Genomic DNA, 26,921 nt, shown 5'->3' on the forward strand with positions numbered 1-26,921 from the left:
CGCGGGGGGGAGGGGGTGTGACTCTTCTCTTTTCCAGATCGATCACCTGTCTCAGTTGCATCCGAAATTAAAAGGCTGCACGGACCTCCTGATGATTAGGGGTTATGTGCTTCTGAATGGTTTTAGTAGTGTATGGGCTCTCTGTTCTTCCACTCACTGTCTGCGCCCATGTTTCTACACATCCATCGACCCTCCCACAGACCGGTGAGTCTATGCTACAGTCAGTTCTGCTATAATGCAGAATATACATTCCTGAAAATCCCTCTGCAGTGCAAAATCCTTCAGTAAAAAATCAGAGCTTATGGGGAAGACAGGGTTAATTAAGGGCACAACACCCAAATACTATGTCAGTATCACGTCCACAAAAAGAGAAAAAAAAAAGACAGGAACATAGTAAAAATGGTAGCACACTCTTTATACACATTCAAAGGTTAAGAAATGCATAAATGCCAAAATAAATACAGTGCTTTACCTCAGAGACGACCTAAAGTCTGCTTGTGGAAACGAGCGTCGGGGTGGCAGCCGGTGAGTCACCGCGCCCTGGTGGAGCAGGGCGGTCTGAAGTGGGACAGACAGCTGAGACGCCGGGTGTGGACGGGACCCAGCCAGGAGCTGCGGGAGCGGGGTGCTGCTGGACGTGTGTTTTGTGTATTGCCACGTGGGTGTGGTTTCCGGCGTCCCCCTAGTGTGGCTCATGGACGAAACGCACCTGAACAAAGGCGAAATCTGTACTGCGCTCAGATTACTTCCTGATACTTCAACTGTGTTGGAACAAATTCGTGTTTTTAAAACAAGCGTTGTAGCAAAACTGACCGTATGCCGGGGCCACAGCGAATCCGCAGTCCCCGCTCTGGCTTCTCAAGCAGCCAAGACACTTCCAAACCTGCCCCCAAGCACGTGAGTGCGGCTCACAGGGATTTGATTGAGGTACCAAATAGATAACAGAAGGGGAAACCAAGGCACAGAAAGGTTACACAACCCAACCGAGATGACCCTGCTGGGAAGCGCAGTCTGACTGCAGAGCGCATCTTCTTAACTGCTCTGCGCTGCTTCCTCTGTGCCCTGAGGAGACCTTTGCCTTGCCCCGAGTACAGCATGGGGGCGTGCACTGTAAGCCCCGAGTGAGGCAGGCCTGGATTGGAATTCTGACCCCCCATCTGCTAGCTGTCGAGACACATTCTTCACCTCTCTGAGAGCCCTGGGTTTCCTTCTTGGTGGGGCAGGGATAAACCACAGGATACCCCTCAGTGCTGTTGTAAGTACCAAATGACATAAACTTCTCAGAACTGAATCCGGCACAGTCTAATGTTCCATAAACACTGGTGTTTATAAAGCAGAACAAAACATGTCCCCCTGTCTCCTAGCCCACAGCCACATCCCGTCCTGGTTTGTCCTTCAGGCTCGATGACTCTGTTCAATAGAAGGAGTGGGGAAGGGAAAGGGGGCCTCCCGGGCCTTTGGTGGCTAGGGAAACAGCCTCGGCAAAAATGTGACCCTGAGCCCAGGTGCGGTGGCCGTGCCACCAGCTCAGTCTGCGTTCCAGGGCTCTGGGCACAGTGACCCAGACGCCCAGGGAGCTGGATGCCGGTGACCCAGATGCCCTAGGACAATGTGGGGCACATGGAAGGAGCAGGAGGGGCTCTGTGGCCAGCTTTGAGAGTGTCTGGGCTGCAGAGAGAATGCCGGGCCCCTGATACTGGGTGGTGCCGGCTGGGGAGGTGTGGGAAGGAGTGGAATGTGGGTGTGCTTCTGCTCACAGTACCCATCCGCTATCCGCCAAAATGTGCTAAAGATCACCTGTAGGCCATGCTGGGCAGTCACTGAGCTCAGACAGACTGACACACACATGACAACTACGACAGAGCGGAGGGTGCTGGGGGGGGTGTATCAGGCTGTGGAAGCCGCTGAGGCAGCCAGAGACATGGCAGACCTCCGCGTTCCGCCTCCCCTGCCCACACCCAGGGCAGACATTGCTAATCGACCTCAGCACTCCTGCCGAGGCTGGAACGGGCTCCGGAATCGTTCTCAACACAGCATTCCAGGGAGCCACTATCAATTAACTGGAGCTGGCACAGGAGACGAAGCGTATGTGCCAGTTCTTAGCTGAGATCTGGAGGAGGAATGAGTCAGAGGGTGGGGTGGGGGGTAGAGGTAGGAAAGGCAGTGCAGGTAGAGGAAGCAGAGACCTCGAGAGGAGACAGAGGGAGGCGTAAGAGGGTCAGGGTGCTGGAGCAGGGGGCACGTGGTTGAGGCCTGGGAGAGGCTGACAGAGATCAGCAGAAGTAAGTGCTGAGTGACAGACTACGGAGTTTAGACCAAGAGGGAGGCTTGCATGCATCCCCACAGGAGCGATGAGTGGCCTTGCCAGGGGGGTGGGAGGGAGAGAAATGGATGAGTCAAAGATAGTTAGGAATAAAATGGAAGAGCCCAGCGATGGGTTGGATATGGAACGCGAGAGGGGAAGCTGCCTGGGAGAAGCCCGAGGCGGTAGTGCAGTGCACTCAGACAGCAGGCTCCGTTCGTCCGGTCTCCCACACGTCCCAACCCTCACCACATCAGTGCTCGCCGACCTCTAATGGCCAGGACCCATGTTCCTCTGGTCCCAAGTGCTCACTCTGTTGCAGGGAGGGTAGGAGAATTAACTGAAAGCAGCCACCAACCAGTAAGTGACGAGAGTCAGGTATGAATACTTTAGCTCCCCTCACCTGCTCCCCACAGGGCTAGCTTTGGGGTGCATGGGCCCCTGGCAGCCAGAGTCCCTGTCCGGATCAAGCTCTGGTTACCCATGGTGGTAGCTCGCTTCTAAAAGCAAATGTTCGTTCCTGCATGCCTGCTCTGCTTCTCTCTCACGTGCTCCTCTGCCATGGTTTTCAGGAACCGTCTCCCAAGTGAACTATTTGGACTCAGATCCATACCTCAGGTCTGATTCTGGGGAACCCAAACTAAAGCAGACCATCACTGGGGAGTATCTCAGGATTCGGGGGGGGTCTGGGGAGGCACTATTCTCATGCCCTTTCTCAGGGGGCTTGAACGCCCCTGCCCTTTATCTAGGAGAGATGGGCCTGCTGGAGGGGAAGGTGGGAAGCTTGGCTTTGCCAAACCCACAGCTGTTCCCTTTCATCCTTAACACAGAGCACTCCAATTTTCAATCAGGCAGAAGGGGGCTCAGAAGGGGAAGGAAAGCCCTTCCCCAGCCTCTGAGATATACCAGGATTGGTCCAATATGCTGAGGCCTAGGAAGGCAAAAGATGAAGGGACTCATTGAGCCCTCAAACCACCCTGGAAGGGTCCACCTCCAGAAATCTACGGATGCAACCATTAAGTAAGGGAAAGAGTCAAGTGTAAAGATTAAGGGCAGACCCCAAGGCCTAGATTTGAAGCCTGGCATTTAAAACCACTTACTGGCTGAGTGACCTTGAGTAGGTTAATTAACCTCTTTTGGCTTCTTTTTCCTTGTCCATAAAATGGGGACACGAACAGTCTCAGCATCATCAGGTTGTCGTGGGGATTAAATGAGCCGTCATATGTAAAAGCACTTTACCCGGTGCCTGCCCAGAGCAGGTGCTCTGTAAAGGGTTAGCTCTAGAACACTATTACCACTAAGCCAGGGCTTCTTAAGCTTCACGTGCACATGACCCAGCTGGAGATCTCGTAAAACTTCCGATTGTGACTCAGTGGGTCTGGGGTGGAGCCTGAGAAGCTGCATTTCTAACATGCTCCCAGGGGACGCGGGCGCTACTGGTCTGCGGGCCACACTTTGAACAGCGAGGTCTGACGTCACTGTCAGCTACTATTGTTCAACCTGGAGCCCAAGGATCTTCGCTGACAGAACGGGCCCGCCCGTAGACACCCCTTCCGCAGCCCGGAGACCTGGCTAGGAGGCGGTGCGTTCAAAGTTCTCCATGGGCACCCTTTGCAGCTCTCATTGCACTGTGAGGTGCTGGGTCCGGGCAGGGCAGGGCGTCCAGGTGCCCGGCATGAAGTGTCTAGCACACTGCAGCCACTCGATCACCGCTGCTGAAATAAAACCCCCTGTGGCCACCTGCAGAAATGCACGTGTCCAGTGATGCAGTGCATGGCAGACAGAGTCAGCAGCGCCAGGGGCCGCAGGCTGGCGGGCGCCGTTCAAGCACGCTGGCTCCTCGGAAGCCTCAGCTGGGCTGGCAGGAGCCCAAGGGGAGGACGGTCACACCCCTCCTATTTCAGAGCTTGGCATCTGGGTCCCACCAGTGCCCAAAATACCTCCAGAACAAGCAGGAGGCCGACCGCAGCTCCATGTCCCCACCGGTCCTTTCTGTGTGCCTTCCTGGCCCAGGTGTCAGGTGGAGCGGTAGAACCTGGCGGGGCTCCATCCAGACTCAGACCCTCTCTGGAGGGCAAGCCTCTCCCCTCTGCTGGAACCAGCACCCTCCAACCCACCTGGTCCTTCCTCGACTGGGTTCAAGATATCCACCTGAGACTTTCTGATAATCAACATCATCGCGGCCAACATCAACCCCACGCTTGCTCTGTGCTAAGTACTTTACAGACATGATGGCATCGCGGGTGGCTCCCTGTACTCGTTAGGAGGCGACTAGTCACAAGGAGCAAAATACCCAACTCACGGGGGCTGAATCAACAACAAACAACAGTAATCATAGACAATAATAATAGAATCATAGTGCGAGCTACGTACCAGTCACTGTTCTAAGCCCTTGTACATGTATGAATTCATTTAATCCAAACCACAATTCTATTAGTGGTCTGTATTATCATTGTCCCCGTTTCATAGATGAAGAAACTGGGCTCAAAGAGGTAAAGTGACTTCCCCAAAGTCACACAGCTATGAAGAAGCAGAAATGAGAGGGGCACCTGGGTGGCTCAGTCGGTTGAGCGTCTGACTTTAGCTCAGGCCATGGTCTTGCGGTTTGTGAGTTCGAGCCCTACATCAGGCTTACTGCTGTCAGCCTGTCAGCGCAGAGGCTGCTCAGATCCTCTGTCCCCCTCTCGCTGCCCCTTCCCCGCTTGTACTCTCCCCAAAATAAATAAATATTTAAAAAGAACAAAGGAAGGAGGAGAAATGAGGCACAAACCAAGATAGTTTGACTCCAGAGTCCTGGTTTGGAATCTCTCTGTAACCTAATCCGACTCTCTGGTCCCCGAAAGCACATTACAGCAAATGACAATAGCAGCTACGTCCCAAGTACCTGTCATGTGCAGGCATCATCTCTTTTCTCCTTCACAACACCCTCCTATGCTGCTCTGTTTGGACAAGTCTCGTGGCTTCTCTGAGCCTTCTCTACATTGGGAATATGGATCTGACTCTCTGCTGTTGCTCAGTGCACCACACTGCCCTCCCCCTGAGCCCAGCAGGTAAGATGTTTACCAGCTTCTTGAAGCTTAAGAAGCTGAGAGATGTGCCCGAGGCCACCTCGGGGTCAGTGGCAGAGCCAGGGACTAGGACCCAAACCTCCTGACCCCCTGCAACTCAGCAGAGACCCACTACTACCCAGATGCCTGGAATATCTTCCTCCAAGTTCTGCTGCCTTGCCAAGTTTCTCAGGTTAAAGAAAACATGTGTTCCCTTCCTCCTCCTCCTCTTCCCCTCCCTTCCGCCTGTCCTCCTCCTCTCCTCGCCCTCCGGAAAGCCTCCCTAGGAGGTGGGTGGAACGGCAGCATCTGCCAAGGCAAGGCCATTCACAGAGGCCGGAGATGCCCAGTTTAGGAGGGGCTGGGGGTGGGAAGGTCTCCAGCAAGCAGGAACCCCCAGCTGGGACGTAGTGTCAGAAACGAGAGAGGAGCAGAAGGTGGTGGCCCAGCCCCGACCCCACCCCGCAGTGGCCTGGCTGGGTATCTGCCCTCGGACAAGCCACTTAGCCTGTGCTGTCCAGTGGAACGGTCCTGGAGGAGAGAGAGACGCTATATCTGCATTGTCCCAAACGGTTGCCTCTGGACACGTGTTGCTATGCACCTGAAACATGGCCAGTGTGGTGGAAAAAGATTATTTCACTTTATTCAATTTTAATTAATTTACATTTAAATAGCTACATGCCCAGAGTCGCCTGTACTGGTCGGCACAGCTTTACCCTCCCCAAACCCCTGACTGAGGATGGCTAAGATGAGAGCGTGACGTGTTACCACGGAATGAGTCCCTCTTGGGGTTCAAGACTCCTGAGTTCCACACCTGTTAATGTGCTGTGTGACCCAGGATAGGTTCCTGAACCTCTCTGGGTACCCAGGTCATCACTTTGGAACAAAGTTTCTTTGCTAGGGATCCACAGATGGGCTAGGGGAATCTGGGACTCCCCACACACAGGTATGAAAAGAGGATATATGACCCTGTGTGTGTGTGTGTGTGTGTGTGTGTGTGTGTGTGGTAGGAAGCATGTGCATGTATTTCTCAGGGGAAAGCAGGCCCAAAGCTTTCCCAAAATTCTCCAAGAGGTCCATAATTGCTGCAGAGAGGAGAACTTCCTGGGGAAAGATGAGTCCTCCCCCAGAGAGCCTTTAGAAAATGGAGTTCCTGAGCTCCACTCCCAGAGACTCTGATTCAGGGCACAGGCCCCTGCAACCTGGGTGGGGGGCAAGTGCCCAGTGATTCTGATGCACAGTCAGGGCAGAGAGGTGCCAGAGGAAACAATCATACCCTAACTGAGTCATTAGTGTTATGACTCGATGTATGTGAAACTCCTTAACAAGCAGTAAATACGTATTTTTATTTTTTATTTTTTTTTATTATTTTTTTTATTTTTTTTTTAAATACGTATTTTTAAAAACCAATTGTGATTTAAGAAACTAAGAAAGTAAAGAGGACACAGTAGCACTCATCATAAAACCCTCTCGACCTCCTTATTTCCCAGCACTGGCACACGGCACTCATGTGTCGATACTGTCCTGAGTGCTCTGTAAATATTAACCCGCTGAATCCTCACAACACCCCTCTGAGGCTGGTACTGGCACCCCATTTTACAGATGAGGAAACTGAGGCGCAGAGAGGGGACTTGCCCAGGATCACGCAGCCAGTGGGCAGCTGGGCCCCAGAGTCTGCTCCGCTCCGCTCCACCATCGGGGCTTCCCTGTTTATTGCCTCCCTTCTGGACCACCAGGAGAGCTGAGCCAGTGCCCCAACCAGCCTGAGGCCGAGCCAGGGCTCCTGGACAGGGCTGCTCAGCCCTGGCCGCCCCACGCCCCAGAGGCCTCGAGAACCAGGAGGGCTGGCGGCAGGCGGGCCCCACACTCACTTGCCCTCTGAGCCGTAGCTGTTCATGCTGTCCTCGATGGACTCGTGGCTGGCCTGACGCAGCGTCCGGCTGGGCATCTCCACGGCCAGGCCTGTCTCCGTGCTCCTCTGGATGGCCCCCTTCAGCCTCCGGCTGTCCCCTTCCGGGCAGAGACGCCAAGGGAGATGGGCAAAGAGACACAGGACGGGAAGGGGACAGAGAGGCAAGTCGTCTGGTTAGTGTTACAGTGGCTGGTGGCTGTCCAGTGTCGGCGCCCCCCCCAGTCCATCAAATCCCTCCCACCACCTGACCCACCTATAACCCCCCTCCCTGGGGCAGCCGTGTCCCTCATGCCCACCCAACAAGCAGTGTCACATGAGCCCTGTTAACCAATGGATTCATTTACAGGTACTTTTTCTCTCCTTGAATTCATTTCTCCCCTGCAACTTTCTACAAATCATTTCTCCTCTTCCCCCTCAGCTACTATTTTTTTTAGAGTCTGTTTATTTTGGTGGTGGGGCGGAGAGAATCGCAAGCAGGCTCCAAGCTGTTAGTGTGGAGTCTGATACAGGGCTCGATCTCATGAATCATTAAGTCATGACCTGAGCTGTAACCAAGAGTCATACACTTAACCACCCAGGTGCTCCTTCAGCTCCTATTTATTGAGCATCTACTACATGTCATACTCTGTTGAGAGCTTTGCATGGATTTGGATGAGGTTTTCCCCACCTCAGCACGACTGGCAACTTAGAAGCCATACAGCTGTGTTGTCAGGGGCTTCCTGTGCATTGTACGAGGTCTATCAGTATCCCTGGCCTCTACCTACTAGATGCTAATAGCACCCTCCAGTCCAGTTGTGGCGATCAAAAACGTCTCCAGACATTGCCAAATATCCCCTGGGCGTGGGGCAAGTCACCCCTGATTGAGGACGCTAATTTAGACCACTGGCTCTGAAACCAGACTGCCCAGTTTCAAATCTGGATCTCTTTCTCATTGGCTGTGAGACTTTGGGCAAACAACTCACCCGCTCTGTGCATCAATTTCCTCAACTGTAAAATGGGAGAACAGGCTTATTATGACCAATAGCCCCCTGCCCTTGCCATTCCCCTCCCCTCAAACATTCTCTCCTCTGCCAGTAGCTCACTCCTTTGCTTCCACTCTGCAGTCAGTCATCTTATCCAAGACCTTCCCTGACTATTCCCTGTCCCCTCACACCCCCTGCCCCTCTCTGTCCTATCATCCTGCTTTGGCTTCTTTCTAACACCACCCCAGAGATGCTCTTGGCTTCTTGACCAGCCTCCTCCCCATAGAGGGTGAACTCCATCAGGACACGGTACTTCGCTCTGTTGACTGTCAAAGCCCCGGGGTTGAGAAGAGGATCCAGCCACAGGAGGCGCTCTATTAATAACTGCTGGATGAACAAATGTCTGCCTTGAGAGTGGTCTTCATCCTCAACCACCATGAGGAGACGAGTCTGCTTTCTCCCGTTAGCATCAAGGACACTAGACCGAGGTTAAGCCACTTCTCTGCACTCGTCGTGCCTTAGAAAGGTGGCTGGGGGGATGGGGAACAACAGCTGCCAGGAACTGACCCCAGGAGGGTCTCTCTGCTCTGTGCTCCACAGCCTGGTGATCAGGGCAAGCTTTGCATCTCGTGCTTCCCTGGAGGGACTGTGGGTTTGCTGGAGGTGGGGACAGGTCTTGCGGGGGGTCTTCATCATTTTTCTACAGAGCCGGGATGAGTTCGCACACCTCAGGGGCTTCCTCGGCGCTTGCTGACCAACCCACTGGGGTGAAGGAGTGCCACCCAAACCCATCATTCTGTTTGGCAAGAGGTAGGGGGACTCGGGTCTACATGCCAGGAGGCAGAGCAAGGCCAGGACGTCTCCTGCTGGCCTCCTCCCGGTCTCCGGCCTCCTTTCCTCCCTGACTGTAAAAGACACACACACACACACTGATACAGACACTGTGTGTTTCTCAGAGTGTGTGCCCATGTTTGTCTCCCGCATGTATCTGCATTATTCAGGTGCACAGATGTCCACACACTCAAACAACACACAGTAACACATACACAGGAATACACATGCAAAAACAGTGTGTTAATGTTTGAGTGTTTGTATTTGTGTGTTTCCATGAGTCTCCATATACCTACCATTCTGTGTTTCTGAGGCTAAATGGGTAGGTGCCAGTCATACAGATGTTCATCCATAAGAAGTATATGGCAGGGGCGACTGGGTGGCTGTCGGTTAAGCGTCTGACTTCAGCTCAGGGCATGATCTCACAGTTCGTGGGTTCGAGCCCCATGTCGGGCTCTGTGCTGACAGCTAGCTCAGAGCCTGGAGCCTGTCTTCGGATTCTGTGTCTCCCTCTCTCTCTGACCCTCCCCTGCTCACACTGTATCTCTCTCTCAAAACTAAATAAAACATTTAAAAAAAAAAAGTATATGGCAGCCCATTCACAAAAGCACACAGAGAAACTGATGCTGTGCATTTGAGTGTGTGTATCACCTGGGTGTTTCTGAACACACGTGTCCCTGTCTCTGTGCTTCCCTTCGTTCCACAATTTGTTCTTTCTCTACGCTGAATCTGCATCCCACCCAACCATTTCTGTGTTTCTGTGCATTGCAGGTGCTAAGATAGAGTAAGATTCAGAAACACACACATGCACACTCAAAAGCACAGAGAGATGCCCCCCACCTCACACACACACACAGTACAAACTTATGACCAGGGACAAATGCTGCTCCCTCACACTGGGGATACAAACCTATAACCCGGCACCCTGCAGATACCCGCCTGGGCTTTCTACCTCCCCACTGAGCCCTGTTCCAGAGCACCACACTGGTTCGTTCCCACCCACCAGGGTCTGACACATTCTACTGGAAGAGGGAAGACCAAAGCATGACACAACAGCTCAGTCCCCACAGGGGCTGAGGAGGAAGTTTGGAAAGGCGTCCTTCCCGTCCGTGTGGCATTCTGCAGCACCAAAGTATTTCACACCCAGCACCCTACATGGGCCTCAGTGAGGCTGGTTTTGCAATCAGATGGAGCAGGCATAGAGTGCCAGCTCTGCACGCACTAGTCTCTAGATCTTGGGTGAGTCAGGTAGCACCTGCCCTGTGGAGCAGTTGAACATCTACCACAGAGCCTGGCACATAGTAGGGACGAAACAAAAGTGGCCATGCGACTTCAGAGAAGGACCTCCTAACACTCCCCAAATATGCTCATGCCAACTATCTTGCATTTTTCCCCCAACATGCCACCTTCTTCACCATGGGAGTCCCCAGTCAGGTACCCAGCCCCACCAACAAGGTCCACCATCTAACCTCAGTCATCTGGGCTAGATGGCCATCTCCTGGTGACTCAGTCAAGGTCCCCAAAGTGATTGTGCCAATGCTTTCACACTCCCAACTCCATAACCCCATCACCCCAACAAATGACCTTTCTCCCACTTGGCTGAAAAAATGTGTCTCTTTGACTTGCCTTTTCACTTTCAAATTTCACCATCCTCAGACCCTTCAACATGCCCCTCCCCCCTCCCCCTCCTCTCTGGGAGGAAGGGGTGACCCTTCTTCTGGCCAAGGCTGATCAACCACCTGTTCTCATCCCACCTCCTCCCACCCTCTCTAAGAACTCCTCCTCTTACCATGTGTCCTCTCTGGGCCTTGAATCTGCCACCTCTCCTTCTTCTGGCTCTTTCCATTCCTCCCGCAAGTCTGTTCAAGGCTTCACTTCTTCCACCACCCCCTTCAACCAACAAACTCCTTTAGAGAACACGGACAACCCCACACTGTCATTTCTTGCAGTGTGGCTTCCACTCCATTCACACAGCTTACTAAACTGGTCTCCAGTGACTGCTCGTGACTAAGTACAAGGGCCTTATCTCAGCTCCCAGCTCCTGAAATACGGCACTTCCACTCACTCAACATTTACTGACTGCCTTTGTGTTCAGTGGGAAGCCTTCATGAAGATGTGAAACGTGCTTCTAAGAGCTGGCCTCCACTGATAAAGCACACATAGGTGCAAGCCAGAAACTTCGGCCTCTGCTTCGGGTCCACTGGGTCCCAGAAACAGACCCTGGCTTGACCCGCGGTAGCAGACAATGTTGATGCACCGCCTACATCTCACAGATCTTTCATCCCACCTCTGTGAGGCCCCTCCACACTGGCTTCTGAAAGCCACCACCTGCCAACTTTTGTGTTTTTCTGGGTCTTAAGTTTTGGGCCATTGAGCCCACATTTCCCCCACACAGGCAGAGGCAGAAGTGCCTGGGAGTTTAGGACCCGTGATCCCCTTAGTCAAAGCCGACATGGAACAAGAGAATGAACCCTCACTCAGGTCCTTTGCTTCAGGTCAAAACAACTCTCAGACATCACAGGCTCCAGAGGAATCTGCGGGAGGGGCTGAAGCTGCCCTCTGTGGGTTCTGCCTGACTCCACATCCCTGCACGCTTCTGGCTTCCAGGGTCTCCTGTGGAGCAGGGGGGGGGGGGGGGGGGCTNCACCTGCACATGGATTGCATCTCATGGCCCTTTTTGGGGAAATCTGACCTAAGACACCTGCCTTGACTGGCAGTCTAAGAAAGTCAAAGTTCAAAGATCTTTGCACAGGTGGGTCCCAGCATCACAATGGAAAGACCATTCCCTTCATGAATGTGGTGATAAAGAAGAGCTTCTGCATAATGAATGCGGGCATGGAGAGGGGCATGCTTTCCCAAGGGCTGGTTATGGGGGCAAATGAGAAGGTACCTTGTCCATGGTTATCACAATGCCTCACTGGAGAGGCTTGGAGTTTGAGAGCTGCAAGCTTTGGGCACCAACTGTGGCTGGCTACTGTAATGTACAAGTAAATGGGAATTTGGATGACCCACTTTTGGCTACCCACTCACACTTGCTGCGCCCAAAACTTGAACTGAGCAGCTTAGATTTTCTCCCACAGGGTCCTAAGTCCCTCTTCTCTCAACTTGTGCAGAGTAGGGGCACTGGCGTGGAGTGTGAACAGCTGGAGCCCTGCCAGGAGGCAGCAGCAACTTGCAGTACCAACACCATTGTCTGCCAAACACCATGCCTGATGCTGGAGACAGAAGGGAGTGTGATGGGAGTGGCATGGCCCCTGCCTCCACAGAGCGCACAGTTCAGAGGGGGTGTTGGACACTGAACAGATGATCACATTGACTAATCACAAGTGTGTTAAGTGCTTTGAAGACCAAGTACAAAATGTAATGACAGTACCCGATGGGGGGGCTGGTGGGAGGGAAACTAACGTAGGCTACTGATTACTTCATCCTTTGAACAACAGTCACTTCAGATCTCTTTGGTTTCCTCGATAGTAAATTTTATGAATCTCCTCCAGTCTCTCTGACTACTGCTTCCATCCCTACACATAAGGCCTTCATCATTCAGTTCTCAGGTTCTCTCTCTCTCTAGACCCTAGCCCCTGTCGATTTTAATCCCCTCCCACAACCTCAGCGCTACCCTATAGAATTAAATCCTACCCACAACCTGTAGCCCTTAACTCTGTTCACAGCAATATTTCCAACTATATTCTGAGCATCACTACCTGGATGTTGAGCAGGATTCTTGAATGCAACCTGGCCAAAACTAAACCCATCCCTGGTCCCACCTCCCGCAAACAACTCAGCCACCCAGACTCAGAACCCCCTCAGGACCTCTGACTTTTCCTCCTCTCTCATCAAATGGCAGGTCTTATAAGGTCTTTGCCTGTAATATCTCTTACCTCTTCCCTTTCTTGTACATTTTCACAGCCAACCACTGTGATTACCTCAAGTCTACTCTACGTCAACAGCCTCCTAACTGGTCTCCTTGCTTCCAACCCACCCACCCAACAAGCCATTAACAGATTAACTATCTTAAATTACCACTTCAGACAAAGATATTCCACTCCTACTCATTTATTCTACACAAATAGTCACAAAAGCACATAAAGATATGCATGAAGAGGTTCCCCATGTATTATTTACACCAACGAAATGCTGGAATTAACTGTCCATCAACAGGGGACCAGGCTGTTAAATGATACATTCACACTGTGCAATACTAGTTAAAAATCATCTAGGAGCGCCTGGCTGGCTTAGGTGGTAGAGCATGTGACTCTTGGTCTTGGGGCTGTGAGTTTGAGCCCCACGTTGCGTGGAGAGATTACTTAAAAATAAAATCTTAAAAAAATCATCTAGATCTACACATACAGTGACACAGAAAAACTGCCTCAACATACTGTTAACAAAATACGTTGCAGGACACTATGTAAATCATAATACCATTTCTGTAAAGCTATAGATAGCTTATATATATTTGGGAGGAAATCTGGGAGGATATGAACCAAACTGTTAATGGGGAATAACTATAGGGTGAAAGACTGTTAGAGGAGGGGTATGAAAGATGTGTTTCTGGAACTTTTAAATCTAAGTACTGTAAGATCTATACAGAAAAGTGCACAAACCCAAAGTATACAGTTTGATGAACTTCCACAAAGCAAAAATACTTGTATAATCAGTACCCAGATGAAGAAGCAGCATTGCAGGGACCCCCCCCAAAGCCCACTGTGCCATCTTCCAGGCTCTCTCACTCCACAAGGGTAGCCACTATTCTGATCTCTAACACCAGGTATTAGTTTTGCCTGTTTTTTAACTTTACAAACAGAGAAGGTGCTTTTTTGGGGGGCGGGGGGGAGGTGGTATGGACCAGTTTCTTCTGCTCGATGTTATGTTGACTGTGTAAGGCCCACTCGTGTTGTGTGTAGTTGTAAACAGCTTATTATCACTGCTATATAGTATTCCACTATATGAATAGACCACATCTATTCATCTACTTTACCCTTTAGGTTTTTTCCAGCGTAGTGTTATTAGGAGTAATGCTGCTATGATTACTTTGGTGCCTGGCCTTTAGGGAAGATTCACACATGTGTTTCAGACATATACCTAGGAAGAGAACTGCTGGGTCATAGGGCAAGCATTTTTTCAGCTGCCAAATGATTTGCCAAAGTAGTTATACCAATTTGCATTCCATCCAGCACATTGGGAAAGTTTTATTTCTCTTTTATATGTGTCTATGTCTTTTGAACTTTTTATAGTTAAATGTATTAATTCTATAATGTAAATGAAGGCAAAACATAAATTTATAAATAAATCACAGCTTCAATCATGCCATGATCCTATTTAAAACTGAGAATGGCTCCCTGTTGCCTGCCAAATTAGGTTCAACCTTTGCAACCAGGCTTTTGAGGCTCCATTATCAGATTCCCAGCCCATCTGCTACTGGTCTCCCTCACAGTCTTCCCACCCCAGCCCAGCTGGGTGCCTCATTACTCGAGGTACATCCTCAGTAACGTCATCATCTTGGTTTTACCTCCTTTACTTTCCTCCCTTGCTCACCTTCCCTATCAAAATTCTAACCATCCTCTGGAGATAAGCTTTAAATAATACCTATAGAGTTATTCGGCACTCACCAAACCCTTGGGGCTGTTGTGAAGACTAAATATAACAATAAGGTAATGTAGTGATACAGACATTCAATCCTCAGGATGTTCTAGGTGGGTGGTGGCATAACACAAGCACATGATAAGGATGGCTATTATTATTATTATTACTACCATTGTGTCTGATGTTATGCCACATGTTTTAAGTGGGCATCATCTAATGGTCACAATAAACTATAAGCAAAATAGTTACTTCCCCATTTTACAGGAGAAGAAAATGAGAATCCAGAAAATTAAGGAACTTTCCCAAAGACACACACACCTACTAATGGCAGAGCTGGAATTCAAAGCCAGGTCTTTCTAATGCCAAGAACCAGGTTTCTCATGAACCACTCAACTAAACTCACTAAGCTCTACCACAGAATTCAAATGCCATCTCTTCCACAAAGATTTCTCTGATCAGACTCCCTGAGTCCTAGGGGCACTTCATCTTCACCTCTACTGGTGTACCTACTCCACCGAACCTTGAAACACAGTCCTCACTCAACCTAGCTGATATCTGTGTCTACAGTGTAAGCTAATTCCTCCCTTATGACCCTTCAGCACCTAGGACAGCACCCAACATTGCCCCTCACTGATCGTGTTTAATTGAATTGGCTTTAATTGTAGGATGTGTCCCCAAGAAAAATGCAAATTCTTCAATAAAACAAACAACTAAGTTTCACTCAGTTGTTTATACCTGAATATGAATGTGTTTAATGTACCTTCTCCCAAAAGCAAGCGTTCATAAGGAACAGGATAATAAAAATGATCATAATGATAAATTATTAGGGTAGATATCATTATTTTTAGCACTTACCCAGGCACTAGGAAGATAGATAATTTAACCATAACTCTGAGAGTCAAACATTGTTATCCTAAGTTTACAAAAAAGAATCAAGCTCAGGACAGGTCAGGAACTTGTCCAAGGTTTTATCAAACAAGACAGAGTTAGGCTTTAAAACCTAGCTTGTGACAACCGATCTTATATTAACACTAGAGATTTCAGCACTGTGGTGGTGGGAGGAAGAGGAAGGAGAGAATAAACTATTCTCCACTCTGACATTTTATCCAAGATAGGTCTTTACAGCTTTGTTTTCCAGATGAGGAGCCCAAAGCCAAGAGAGGTTATATGACTTAATCCAGGTCCCCAGGCTCCAAAACCCCTAATCATATCACTGACCACAGTGTAATCTTGTCTCTGTAAATGGCCCACTACAGGTCCATATCATAGTCTGTGAAGTCCCCTAGACATAAGACCTCTGGGTTAGTCTATTATTTTAAACTAGGATCAGAGCTGTACCATGGCCCCTAGAACCCACTGCTTCTCCTTCCCACAGCCACTGCTTTTGTTCCTCTGAGATAAATACCTTGGAGGGTGTTGCCTCTTCTTCCTCCATAGTCAACCTATCCATGGCCTAGCTATTCCAAGTGACTTTAGCCTCACATGTCTCCCTTGCCCACGTCTTAAAACTCATCTGAAAATCAAGGCTGAGGTGACATACAGGCACTCAGACCTCCTTAGCCCTGACATTGCCTCTGGCTGTGTCTCCAAAAACAGGCCAAGGAAGCACAAACCCCGACTGAGGGCCCTTTACCTCCCCCTCTTCTCTCTACAGCTGTCAAAATCTGCCTTCCATTAAAATCAGAGAAGATTCCATTTGGAGGGAACTTAGGGGTCATCCAGACTAATGTCTTCCTGTGTAGAGGGGCAACTGAAGTCTACAGACAGACATGAGTCAATGACTATGTTGAAATTAGAATTCAGGTCTCTTAACTGCCAATTTCTCAGCCCCTTTTCACAGTGCACAGCCATTTGCCACTATTTCTGGAGCATGTTCAGGAAGCAGGAAAGCCTAATGGCTAAAACCATGGACAATAGTGCCTGATGGTCTGAGTTGTAGAGCTGGCCCTGGTCACTTTGTTGGTAATGTGATCTTGGGCAAGTTACTTACTCTCTCTGTATCTTGGTTTCCTTCTCTTCGAAGAAATGGAGAAAATAATGGTACATACTTCAAAATATGTTTATGAGGACTAAATAGGTTAATATCTGTTAAAAATACTTAGAATGGAGTCTGGCAGATAGTAAGTGTTATTTAGTAAATGACACATAAGTATTTGTTAATTAGGTAAACTGTGTCTCCATGTCTCCTTTTGGAGATTCAAATTCAGTTGTACTCTGCATCACCAGAGTCACAGCCTTAGCTCACCCCCTAAACTTCTCTTGCCTGGACTACTGCAGTAGTCAACTAACTTAGAGGTTCCAAATAGCTGCCTGGAGGCCAGTGCTGGTCTGACAGTTTGGAATACATTGGGAACTCAGTTAAAACACAGATTCCTCTGTCCCCTCTCCTGAGAATTCTGGTTCAGTAGGTCTGGGTAGGGGAGAGGTCTGTGAATCTGTAGTTTCCCCAGGTGCCTCAAATCCTTGGTCAGGTGGTCAGCCTCTACTCTAACTGGTGTCCCAGCACTAGAACATTCTCTTCTGTCAGTTCTCCATTATGTGGTCCTCATGAACTTTCTAAAAATCAATCCTGAATATGTTATCTCTTTGATTAAAAACCTCCAGTGGGGTGCCTTGGTGGCTCAGTTGGTTGAGCGTCTGACTCTTGATTCTGGTTCAGATCATGATCCCAGTGGGGTCATGGGATTGAGCTCTACATTGGGCTCTTCACTGAGCATGGAGCCTGCTTAAGATATTCTCTACCCACCCGCCCCCCGCCCTCTGCCCCTCTTCCCTACTTGCACTCTCTCTTTAAAATAAATAAAATAAAATATAAAATAAAATAAAAATCTCCAATGATACCTCAATGCTTGCAGAATAAACTCTAAAGGGCTTAACACACATTGCCTTTAGGATCTAGTCCCAATCTACATTCCCAGACTATTTTTTCCCTTTTCTCCAATGTGCTCTCCATTCCATTCACACTGAATAATTCAGGTAATTCCAACCATCCCATGTGACCAACTACCCCCGAAAGTCTTGCCAGTCATCCTGCATATAAAACTCTCACCATCCCCTTCTCTTCTGGAGAAAGATGCTTTTAAAAACAACTGTTTGTTAAAGTGTAATATATTTACAAAAATGTGTACAATTATATAATGTACAATCATAAGTATATAACTTGATGAATATTATGAAGTGCACTCACCTATGGAACCAGCACCCAGATCAAGAAGCAGAACATTACCAATACCCCAGAAGCTCCTCATACTCTGAGTAATGGTTACTTCTCCAAGAGTAGCATTATCCTGACTTCGAACACCACAGATTGGTTTGCCTCTTTCGTACTTTTTTTTTTGAGAGAGAGAGCGAGCATGTGCACATGAACAGAGAAAGGACAGAGAGAGAGAGAGAGAGAGCGAGAGAGAGAGAGAGAGAGAGAGAGAATCCAAACCAGGCTCCATGCTTGTCAGCACAAAGCCCAATGCGGGACTCAATTTCGTGAACTGTGAGATCATGATCTAAGCCAAAATCAAAGCCAGACGCTTAACCAACTGAGCCATTCAGGCATCCCTCTTTTGTACTTCTGTATACACAGAATCATCTCTTCTATATTCTCTAGTGTCGGCTTCTTTAACTCAACATTATATTTGTGAGTTTTATTCACATTGATTGTTTCAATGCAGTTCATTCTCATAGCTTTATTGTCTTACACCGGGTGAATATATCAAAATTCTATTGCTGATGAATATTTGGATAGTGTTCAGTTTGGGGATATTACAAAAAGCTCTGCCAAAGACATTCTCATATGTGTCTTTTGGTGACCATTTATTTGTGCACTTTTTTCTGGGCACAAACCTAGGAGGGAAATTGCTGGGTCATTAAGGATATGCATTTAAAATGCTTTTTAAATGGATTAAGCATGATGTGGACTGGAAAGATTAACATGGATTATCCTTCAGCAAGAAGCAATGTTCTGAAGAGATGAGGCTCAGAACTAGAATATTTTGGGAAGAAGGATGGTGGGAAAACTGTTGATTAACTGTCTATCTGGCTCACATTTATATTCCCCAAATGTAATATTTGTTAAGTCAATATATAAAGGGCAGACAGCACCTAAGACAGAAGATGGGGCCGGGGTGGGGGTAGTGGGGTGAAAAAGGCCTGGAACTCAGTAAGCATTCAATAAATTCTGGCTATTATAATTAACCTCTTCAAGGGTCATTGGCCAATAGCTCACTAATACCAACTTCCATATACTGCCATTATTTCATTGATTCTAAGACACACATTTTCAACATCTCTGAAATTGAGACGTGAATGACAACCGATGGCAAGTCAGAAAGGTTCTGACATGTTTTATCTGCCTTGGTGGCACATAAAATGAAGTTATGGCTTGGAGTTGAAAACCAACTGCAGAACAGAAATGGAGTAGCAACAGGTGTTTGGAACTGTCCATGGTGCTGACCCAAGTGCTGCATCCTCGGCTTCCCTGGGGCAGAAGTGGCAGTACACAGGGAGGGGAGATCTCAGAACAACAAAGCAATACCACCTCATGTTTGTTTTTAAGCCACAATTCCTTTCCAAGGGCTTACTGATGCCTCAAACTCCACCCTTACACGTAAAGACAGGAACTCCCACTTACTGAGCTCCCAGGGCCTACAACAGGCATTCAACAAAGTTCATCTAACCCTCACAACCAAAGTTGACTCAGAGAGGTTAATGAACCTGCCCAAGATGGCAAAGCTGTTAAGCGGGAAAATGATCTTGGTCCAGTGCAGACTAGAGTGTAATTTTCCCTTTATGCTGGGGGGACAATTACAGTCCCCATAAGGCTGCCTTTCCCCCAGGAAGCCATTGCCAACAGCCCTTGGGACAAGGTGAACAAGCTCTGGAAGAAGCTGGGTTGTGGGCAAAGAGGTAGCATCTGTGGTCCCATCTGGTCCTAGGAAGCCTCCCTTTACATTGTGTGTGACTTCCTCAGAACTCTTTCCAAGAAGATCTGAAGGGAGAAGAGGGAGAGGTCATAAAGATGCAGAGACGAAATTGGTGGGAGCGAGGGAGGCAAAGGGCACATGATAAGGATTTGAGACACCAGATAGGGAGAGTCTAAAGATTTTGAGAGAATTAACTGGGTAAAGTATATGAATATGCTTTGTAGCTCTAAAGAGTTGTGCCTCTGGAAGAAAATATTATTCTCATTTCATGTGTCCAATGAAATATGCATTGACTGAGCTCATTTCCTATCCCATGCTTTTTGTGACTTTGGATATTAGAAGACACAGTCCTTGTCCTTATGGAGCTTACAGTTGGTGGAGGGGGAGGGGAGAGAAAACAGGTAAGTAACTGTCATTCATTCAACAAACTCTTACTAAGTGCCTATTCAGTGCTAGGGCCTTTGCAGGAGACTCATAATACAGATGAATTAAATCCAGACCTTGTTGAAACTCCCAGTCTATCGGGAGACAGACAAGTAAATGGGCAATTATAACACAAGCTGTTATAATTACAACATACAATAGTTCAAGGACAGAGATATACACATAGTACTATGGGAACTGAGGAGTAATTAATACAGCACTGGAAGTAGAGGTAGTGCTTGTGATGTAAGAAGAACTATTTCAATGCTGAATTATACTTGGTTGCAAATAAATTCATAGCAAGATTTTATTGTAGATGCAAGTGCTACCTTCTGGGAGTTTACAACCAAAAGCCATATTGACAAGTATGTAGGGACAAGGCAAAAATGCAGAACCAAAATGTGAACTGAGAACAAAGAACTCTGAATGCCCAGAAAATACATTTGGGGAAGAAATTCTATCTTATCATGATAAGAAACACTTATCATGGATGGTCGGGGGAAAGTCATTCACTCTATTCCTACCAACATGAGAATACTTTCTAGATAAGAGGTATTTCAGCAATCATTGGAAGGAAGATTATTTACAGTCCCCACGAGTGGCTGCCTTTCCCCAGAAAGGCATTCTCAATGGCCCTTAGGACAATATGAGCAAGCTCTGGAAAAAGTTGGCTTGTGGACACATAGGTGGAGTCTGTGGTCCTATCGGACCCTAAGAAGCCTCATAATCTGCACACCATGCAAGGCTTTCAGCATCTGCCCCAAATCTATACTACAAGTCTGACATCATGACCATACCAGGTGTTCCATCCACACTGGATTACTCACCACTAACCAAACACGGCCTACATACTTTCATCTTCTTAACAGCACAGGCTCAGGAGCCAGAATAACTGGGTGCAGGACTTGCAGCATCTCTCTGCCACTTTTTGAATAAACTAAAGAAAGTTACTGAACCTCTCTGAGACTCAGACCTCTAATAAAATAGAAATAATAACAGAACCCACTTCTCGTGGTAATAGTGATCAACTCTTACTGGGTTATTCCGCAGTAACAAATGAGGTCCAAATCTGTCACTTACAGAACAAAGGCTTACTGTTTGCTCATATTAAACTTCCCTTATGAGTTAGCCGTGGCTGTAACCCATGAATTCTCTGGAATCCAGGATGCAAGAGCAAGCCCTATCGGGACATGTTAATTTCACGGCAGAGGAAAAATAGAAATGATGAAACCTCAAAACATCTCTTCCAGCCACTGCACTTTTCTCTGTGTATATTTAAAAGTTTTAAAGAATATACAACAGGATAGAAAAGAAACAAATCCCCTAATAATGTGGAAAGACCAAAGGTATAGAGGAGATGGGAGAGCTCTCTCCCTTGCACACGTTGCAAAGCCACCAAATGATTTGTTATAACGAGGCAGTGTGTTAGCCTACTTAAAAATTTTTTAATGTTTTATTTACTTCTGAGAGAGAGAGAGAGAGCATGAACAGGGGATGGTCAGAAAGAGAGGGAGATACAGAATCCAAAACAGACTCCAGGTTCTGAGCTAGCTGTCAGCACAGAGCCCGACGCGGGGCTCGAACCCACGAACCGTGAGATCATGACCTGAGCCGAAGTCAGAGGCTTAACCGACTGAACCACCCAGGCGCCCCCCTGTGTTAGCCTATTTTAGCGCAGATTCACATTAATTGTGAAATAAATCCCCTCATGCCCCTAGTGGGGTTGACCTCAATGACATAACAGATGTACAGTAACTGCCATGGTAAGATAAAGGCAAGGAAATTATAGTCACTGTGATCAATAAGATTCTGAAATAAATGACAATGTCCCTACTTCCCAGAAACTCTCAGAAAACCAAGACTCTGAGAACTGAAGCGCTTTGCCCAAGTTCCCATAGCAAGTTAGTAGAGGAGCAGAATGTAAAACAAACCTGCTTAGACCACACACAGAGTCAAACACAAATGTTCACAGTATCATTATTCATAATAGTCAAAAAGTGGAAACAACCCAAATGTCCACCAACTGAGGAACAGCTAAACAAAATCTACTGCACCCATATACTGGAATATTATTCAGCAGTAACTGAGAATAGAGAACTGATAAGGGCTACAACATTGGTGAACCCTGATAGGCAAAATGAACAAAACATCACGAAAAACACATATTCTATGACTATTTATAAGAAATGTCCAGAATAGGCAGATCTATAGAGATAGAAAGATTATTCCTTTCTAGAGGGTGAAGTGAGGGGAGATGGGAGAGTAGGTACTAATGGCTACAGGATTTGAGGGGAGAGGTGAGGAAAACGTTCTACAGTTGATTCTGGTGATGACTGTGTAACTGTGAATATGCTAAAAACCACTGAGCTATACATTTTAAATAGTTAATTGTATGGTATGCAGGTATATCTTTCCCTCTATAAATGTATGTATACCCATTTCCTTTCCCAGGTCCTGCTCTTAGCCCCTATTCTATGCTGACCCCCCCGACATGGAGCCAGTAGCATGGGGGCAGGTAATGCTGCTTCAGGCCCGGGCTGGCCTCAACAGAGGCAGCAAAGGGCTCCAGCTGAGCCAGAGGTCAGCATGTGAAGCCTGTTGCCAAGGCTGCATGATGTCTAGGCTGTGTGCTCTGGACCGCAGACATGCCATCTTCAAAGCACGTGTGTACACTCATATCCCCACAAAGGCACACAGATGAAGCTATGCAGGGAACACATGGGGGAGAGGGGAAGGAATTCTATACTCTCAGCCATTCCAGGGCAAGCTTTCTGTTTATGCCTCCAGCTCTCCACTGGCACCTTCCTCAGTCTACACATGGTCAGCTTATTTCAGAGCCTACCCGACTCAGAAGAATTAGCCAGGATCTGTGGAGACCAGTTGGAACCAGCTGGAATCACCTGCACCAGCACCCACCAGAGCAAACTCAACTTACATGAGCTACTCAGCACCAGAGGCTGCTGGTAAACCTGGCCTCAAGCTCTTGCTCGGCTCATCCAAGTATCATGGCTGCCGCACGTCCAGCCCCCTCTGCATGCTCTGAGGGACGGAAGCCAACCAGGAGCCCACTGAGACTGTCCAGGCCAGAACCTCCCCCCACACCTGCTTAACGTCTGCTGGGGATCTCATATTCCTTGGATAGAAGTGCCACACTTTATCTTCAGTTTAAACAAATGCCTCCCTTGATTCGGCCTCAGCACAGCGGCTGAGCACCACTGGGCCCCATCTTGGCCAAGGAGCATCAGTTCCTTTCTAGTCCCTCAAATGAGGGCAGGGATTAGGTCTGCCTTACAGACATGCAAGGTGCCTGGCACTCAGCAGGTACTCCGTACACTTGCGGAAACCAAAGGCGCAGCTTCCAAAGTCCAGGCCTGGGCTTCTCAAACTTTAACGTGCAAATGTGCAAATCTGGTTAAAATGCAGATTGAATTCAGTAGTTCCTGAGTGGGGCCTGGAATTCTGCGTGTCTAAGGTTCACTGGAGGCCAATGCTGCTGGTCTGTGGCCCACACCTTGAGCAGCACTTTAGCCCATTCCAGTCATTCTGTTTGGATTTCTTCACCTTTTCTGATTCTGCAAGGAGCCTCTTGAGAAGCTGACAAAAGCTATTCTCTCTTTCCTTAGAAAAGTACCTGTCAGCACATATACACAGTATGTTGCATAAAATTTTGAGGTTTGTATTCCAGTGAAAAAAACTTTCTTTATGGACAGACACATTTTAGTTCTTGCTAAAAAAAAAAAAAAAAAGATGCAGTGGGGGACAGAGAACAAAACAGCGCCAGCAGAGTTAGGTCTGGTCCTAGCTCTACTACAGATTTTCTGCATGACATCACACAAATTTCTGCCCCCTCTCTGAGCTCAGTTTTCCCACCATGAGGGGACTGTACGAGATCACAATGATACATTGGTTTTGTCTTTTTTTGCCAGCTCTGGTAGCTGTTGCCTAAAATACTCCGTGTTAAAAATTCTTAGACTGTGTCTGGACTTGGCAGAAAAGGGTGCTATGATTGATTGGTGATGCCTGCCATGGTCCCAGGAAAGAGGGGCTCTAGTTGATTGATGATGCCTGCAAAGGTCCCAGGCCTGGAGGTGACGGGCTTCCAGCCACATATCACCCTATACCCTAGAGCCCCTCCAGCTGTGACATTCCATAGCCCATTTAGAGGCACCCCAGATTGGGGAAAGAGAAGTCTGTGCTTGTCCTCAAGGGGGCAGGAAGGGATAATTCTTTAAACCGCTGACTTCTCAAATCTGCCCCCCTGCAGCCCCCTTTGAGACATGGTAGCAAAGTCCCTGCTTCATGGCAGAGAAGGACAGAATGTCCTTGCACTCCCATCCTTGGCTATTTTTAACTCCAAGGACAGGCTCAGGCAGAGGCTGAAACACAGAAGGGCTGTGGCGGGCTACCCAGCCTCCTGAGGGAGGAGAAGCCCCCACCCTCCCATGGTTCCCAAGCTGCTGCATTGGTGGCCAAGTAAGAGTCCAAGCAGGCTGCCAAGGGACAGGAGAATGCTCCTCACCTCCCATGTGAGGGAGGCTCTGCTCCTCCCTGGTATAGCCACAGACCCTCTGCCAGTCCCTACCCCACTACACCCTGTATGTGCTCATTCATGCATCCAGTCCACACATAGGAGCCAGGCCTCATACTAGTGCTGAGGACACGGCATGGGCCAAGGTGATGAAGGTCTTTGTCCACCGTGCTCTCCCAGTCCAGGGTGGAAGACAGTCCTTGGTTCGTAGCACAATTCTGTAGTAACAACTGAGGTGACTGTTAGGGAGGGAGCTACCCTGTGGTCACCTCCAGGCCTGTAAGCTCCTTAACTTCATCTTTCTATCCCTGGACCCTAAGACATGCACTGGCACAGAGGAGGATTCAGAGAATATTTGTTGATTGAAAATATCACATAGGAGATATTTTCTGGAGCTTGAGGATCCTACAGGAGCCTATCTCACTTGGAGCCACCAACTATTTTTCTGAGCCCATCTATATGTCAGGGACTGTCCTAGGCACTGGAGCTAGACAGAGCAGGGAACAACATAAGGAAAACCAACTGCCCTCTTGAAGCGCCAATCTAGGAGAGGGAAGGAGACATTAAACCACCCAAATATGTGAAGATATAGAGAGTGCTAGAAGGTGATGAGTGGAGGGATGGGTGGCCCGGGAGGCCTCATCATGATACGTGGGTAAAGACCCGAAGAAGGTAAAGGGACAAGCCAGGTAAATACCTGGAGGGAAAGTGCTCCAAATACACAGACCCTGAGGTGGGCTTAAGTCAGGCATGTCCAACAAACAAGGAGCCCAGAGCAGCTGGAGAAGCATGAGCAAGGGGGAGCGGTATGAGATGAAGTTTGGGACGATATGGTGGGTGAGGACAGACACACTTTGGCAGACAGACACTGCTTGCATCAAGCCTGGCATCCAATGGATGGAAACAATGGGTGATGATGATGATGATGTTAGAAGCAGCCAGCATTTGCTGGGCAATGACCACATGCCAGGTGCTATGCTACACAACGAACGTGGATTCATTTACTTCCTACAGCAACCCATGAAAGAGGCCCTATCTTATCCCCATTTTACAGATGGGAAGCTAAAGTTCAATAAAATTTATGCAGCTTGGAAATGGCAGGGTTGGGTCAAAAACACTGGCAATCTGGGGACAGAATCCTCTGTCTTCCCGAACTCACCAGCCCTATTGCACAAGGGCTCTGAGTACCAGTTTCCTTCCCTCTCAGAGCTCTTACACTTCTTGGACTCCTTTGAATGTCTTTTGAAAGCTGTTTATCTCTATTTTTAAAAATCCTGGTTTTCTCCAGAAAAAAGTACAGATGCACAATGACAGAACCTATACGTAATTTCAAGAAGTTCAAGGTGAGGGGCGCCTGGGTGGCTCAGTCGGTTAAGTGTCCAACTCTTGATTTCAGCTCCGGTCGTGATCTCACAGTTTCGTGGGTTTGAGCCCCAAGCTCTGCGATGTCAGCACGCAGCCTGCTTGGAAATCTGTCTCTCTCTCTCTTTCTACCCCTACCCCACTTGTGCTTTCTCACTCTCTCAAAATAGATAAATAAACTTAAAAAAAAATAGGTTCAAGGTGATAAACCTCTGGCCCTGAAAGTAAGCACATTTTAAACATTTGTAGCAAAAGCAGGAATTGTCAGAGATGTCCATCCAAAGAAGCAGGAGAACACAGGCTCCTCTTACAGGAGCGCAGCTCCAACTATTTCTGTCGTCAAGAGCCCACCCCAGGAGTGAAGCACCTGAAGATTTGTTTCATCCCATTTAAACCCCATGTAAACGCTGTGTGATGATTGCTATTATGCCGTCTTTACAAATGAGGAAACTAACGCACAGAGAGGTTAAGTGACTTGCTCAAGACCGCACAGCTGGTTTCTGACAGAGCTGGAATCTACCTCAGATCTAGCTGACCCCAGACCTCAGTCTCTACTCCAGACAGTCCCCATCTGGTATCTCTAACTGCACCCCCTCATATTCCCAGAGAGGGGAAGAAACTTGCTCAAGGTTTCAGGGGGACGTTCCGCAGCCAAGGCCAGCCTTGGAACCAACAAATCCAGTCAGACCTGGACTCAGGGAAGCAATGCCACCGGCACTGGGTAGTGACTCAGGGTGAAGTGGGGGTTGCGGAGAGTGGACAAGGTGTCGGCCACACCGAAGCTGCCAGAGCAAATCTGAAGACCCAAACCCCAATCAGGCTGCAAATCCAACCCAGGAGAGCCGGCGGAGCAGCCAGGCCCTCCAGTTCTCCCCAAGGACTCCTTTACGCCTGCAAGATGCTCAAAAGCACCGTAACTAGATGTTTCCAGTGGAACACTGTGGGGGAAGAGAATGAGACTACATAGCTGTCCCTAAACTGCCCAGCACCAAGGACATCATGGGGGCTAAAGTGGGGGGGGGGGCGCTTAACTCTGTGCACCATGTCTCTCCTCCCTC

At 48.4% G+C, this 26,921-nt stretch overlaps 2 protein-coding genes across 2 annotated transcripts in view; one reads left to right on the plus strand and one right to left on the minus strand.

The window, feature by feature from the left end:
- The window catches only part of STK4 (serine/threonine kinase 4), a 336,256-nt gene that overhangs the window by 81,652 nt on the left and 227,683 nt on the right, over positions 1-26,921 (plus strand). The window lies entirely within an intron of this gene.
- Positions 1-26,921, minus strand: part of RIMS4 (regulating synaptic membrane exocytosis 4) — a 60,486-nt gene that overhangs the window by 12,977 nt on the left and 20,588 nt on the right. The window contains exon 2 of the mRNA XM_077765294.1: positions 7,221-7,359. Within this exon, the coding sequence (XP_077621420.1) occupies positions 7,221-7,359 (139 nt within the window). The remainder of the gene's footprint in view (positions 1-7,220; positions 7,360-26,921) is intronic.

This window comes from Crocuta crocuta, unplaced genomic scaffold, assembly GCF_008692635.1.
Source record: "Crocuta crocuta isolate KB4526 unplaced genomic scaffold, BGI_CrCroc_1.0 scaffold477, whole genome shotgun sequence".
In the NCBI taxonomy this organism is placed as follows: domain Eukaryota; kingdom Metazoa; phylum Chordata; class Mammalia; order Carnivora; family Hyaenidae; genus Crocuta; species Crocuta crocuta.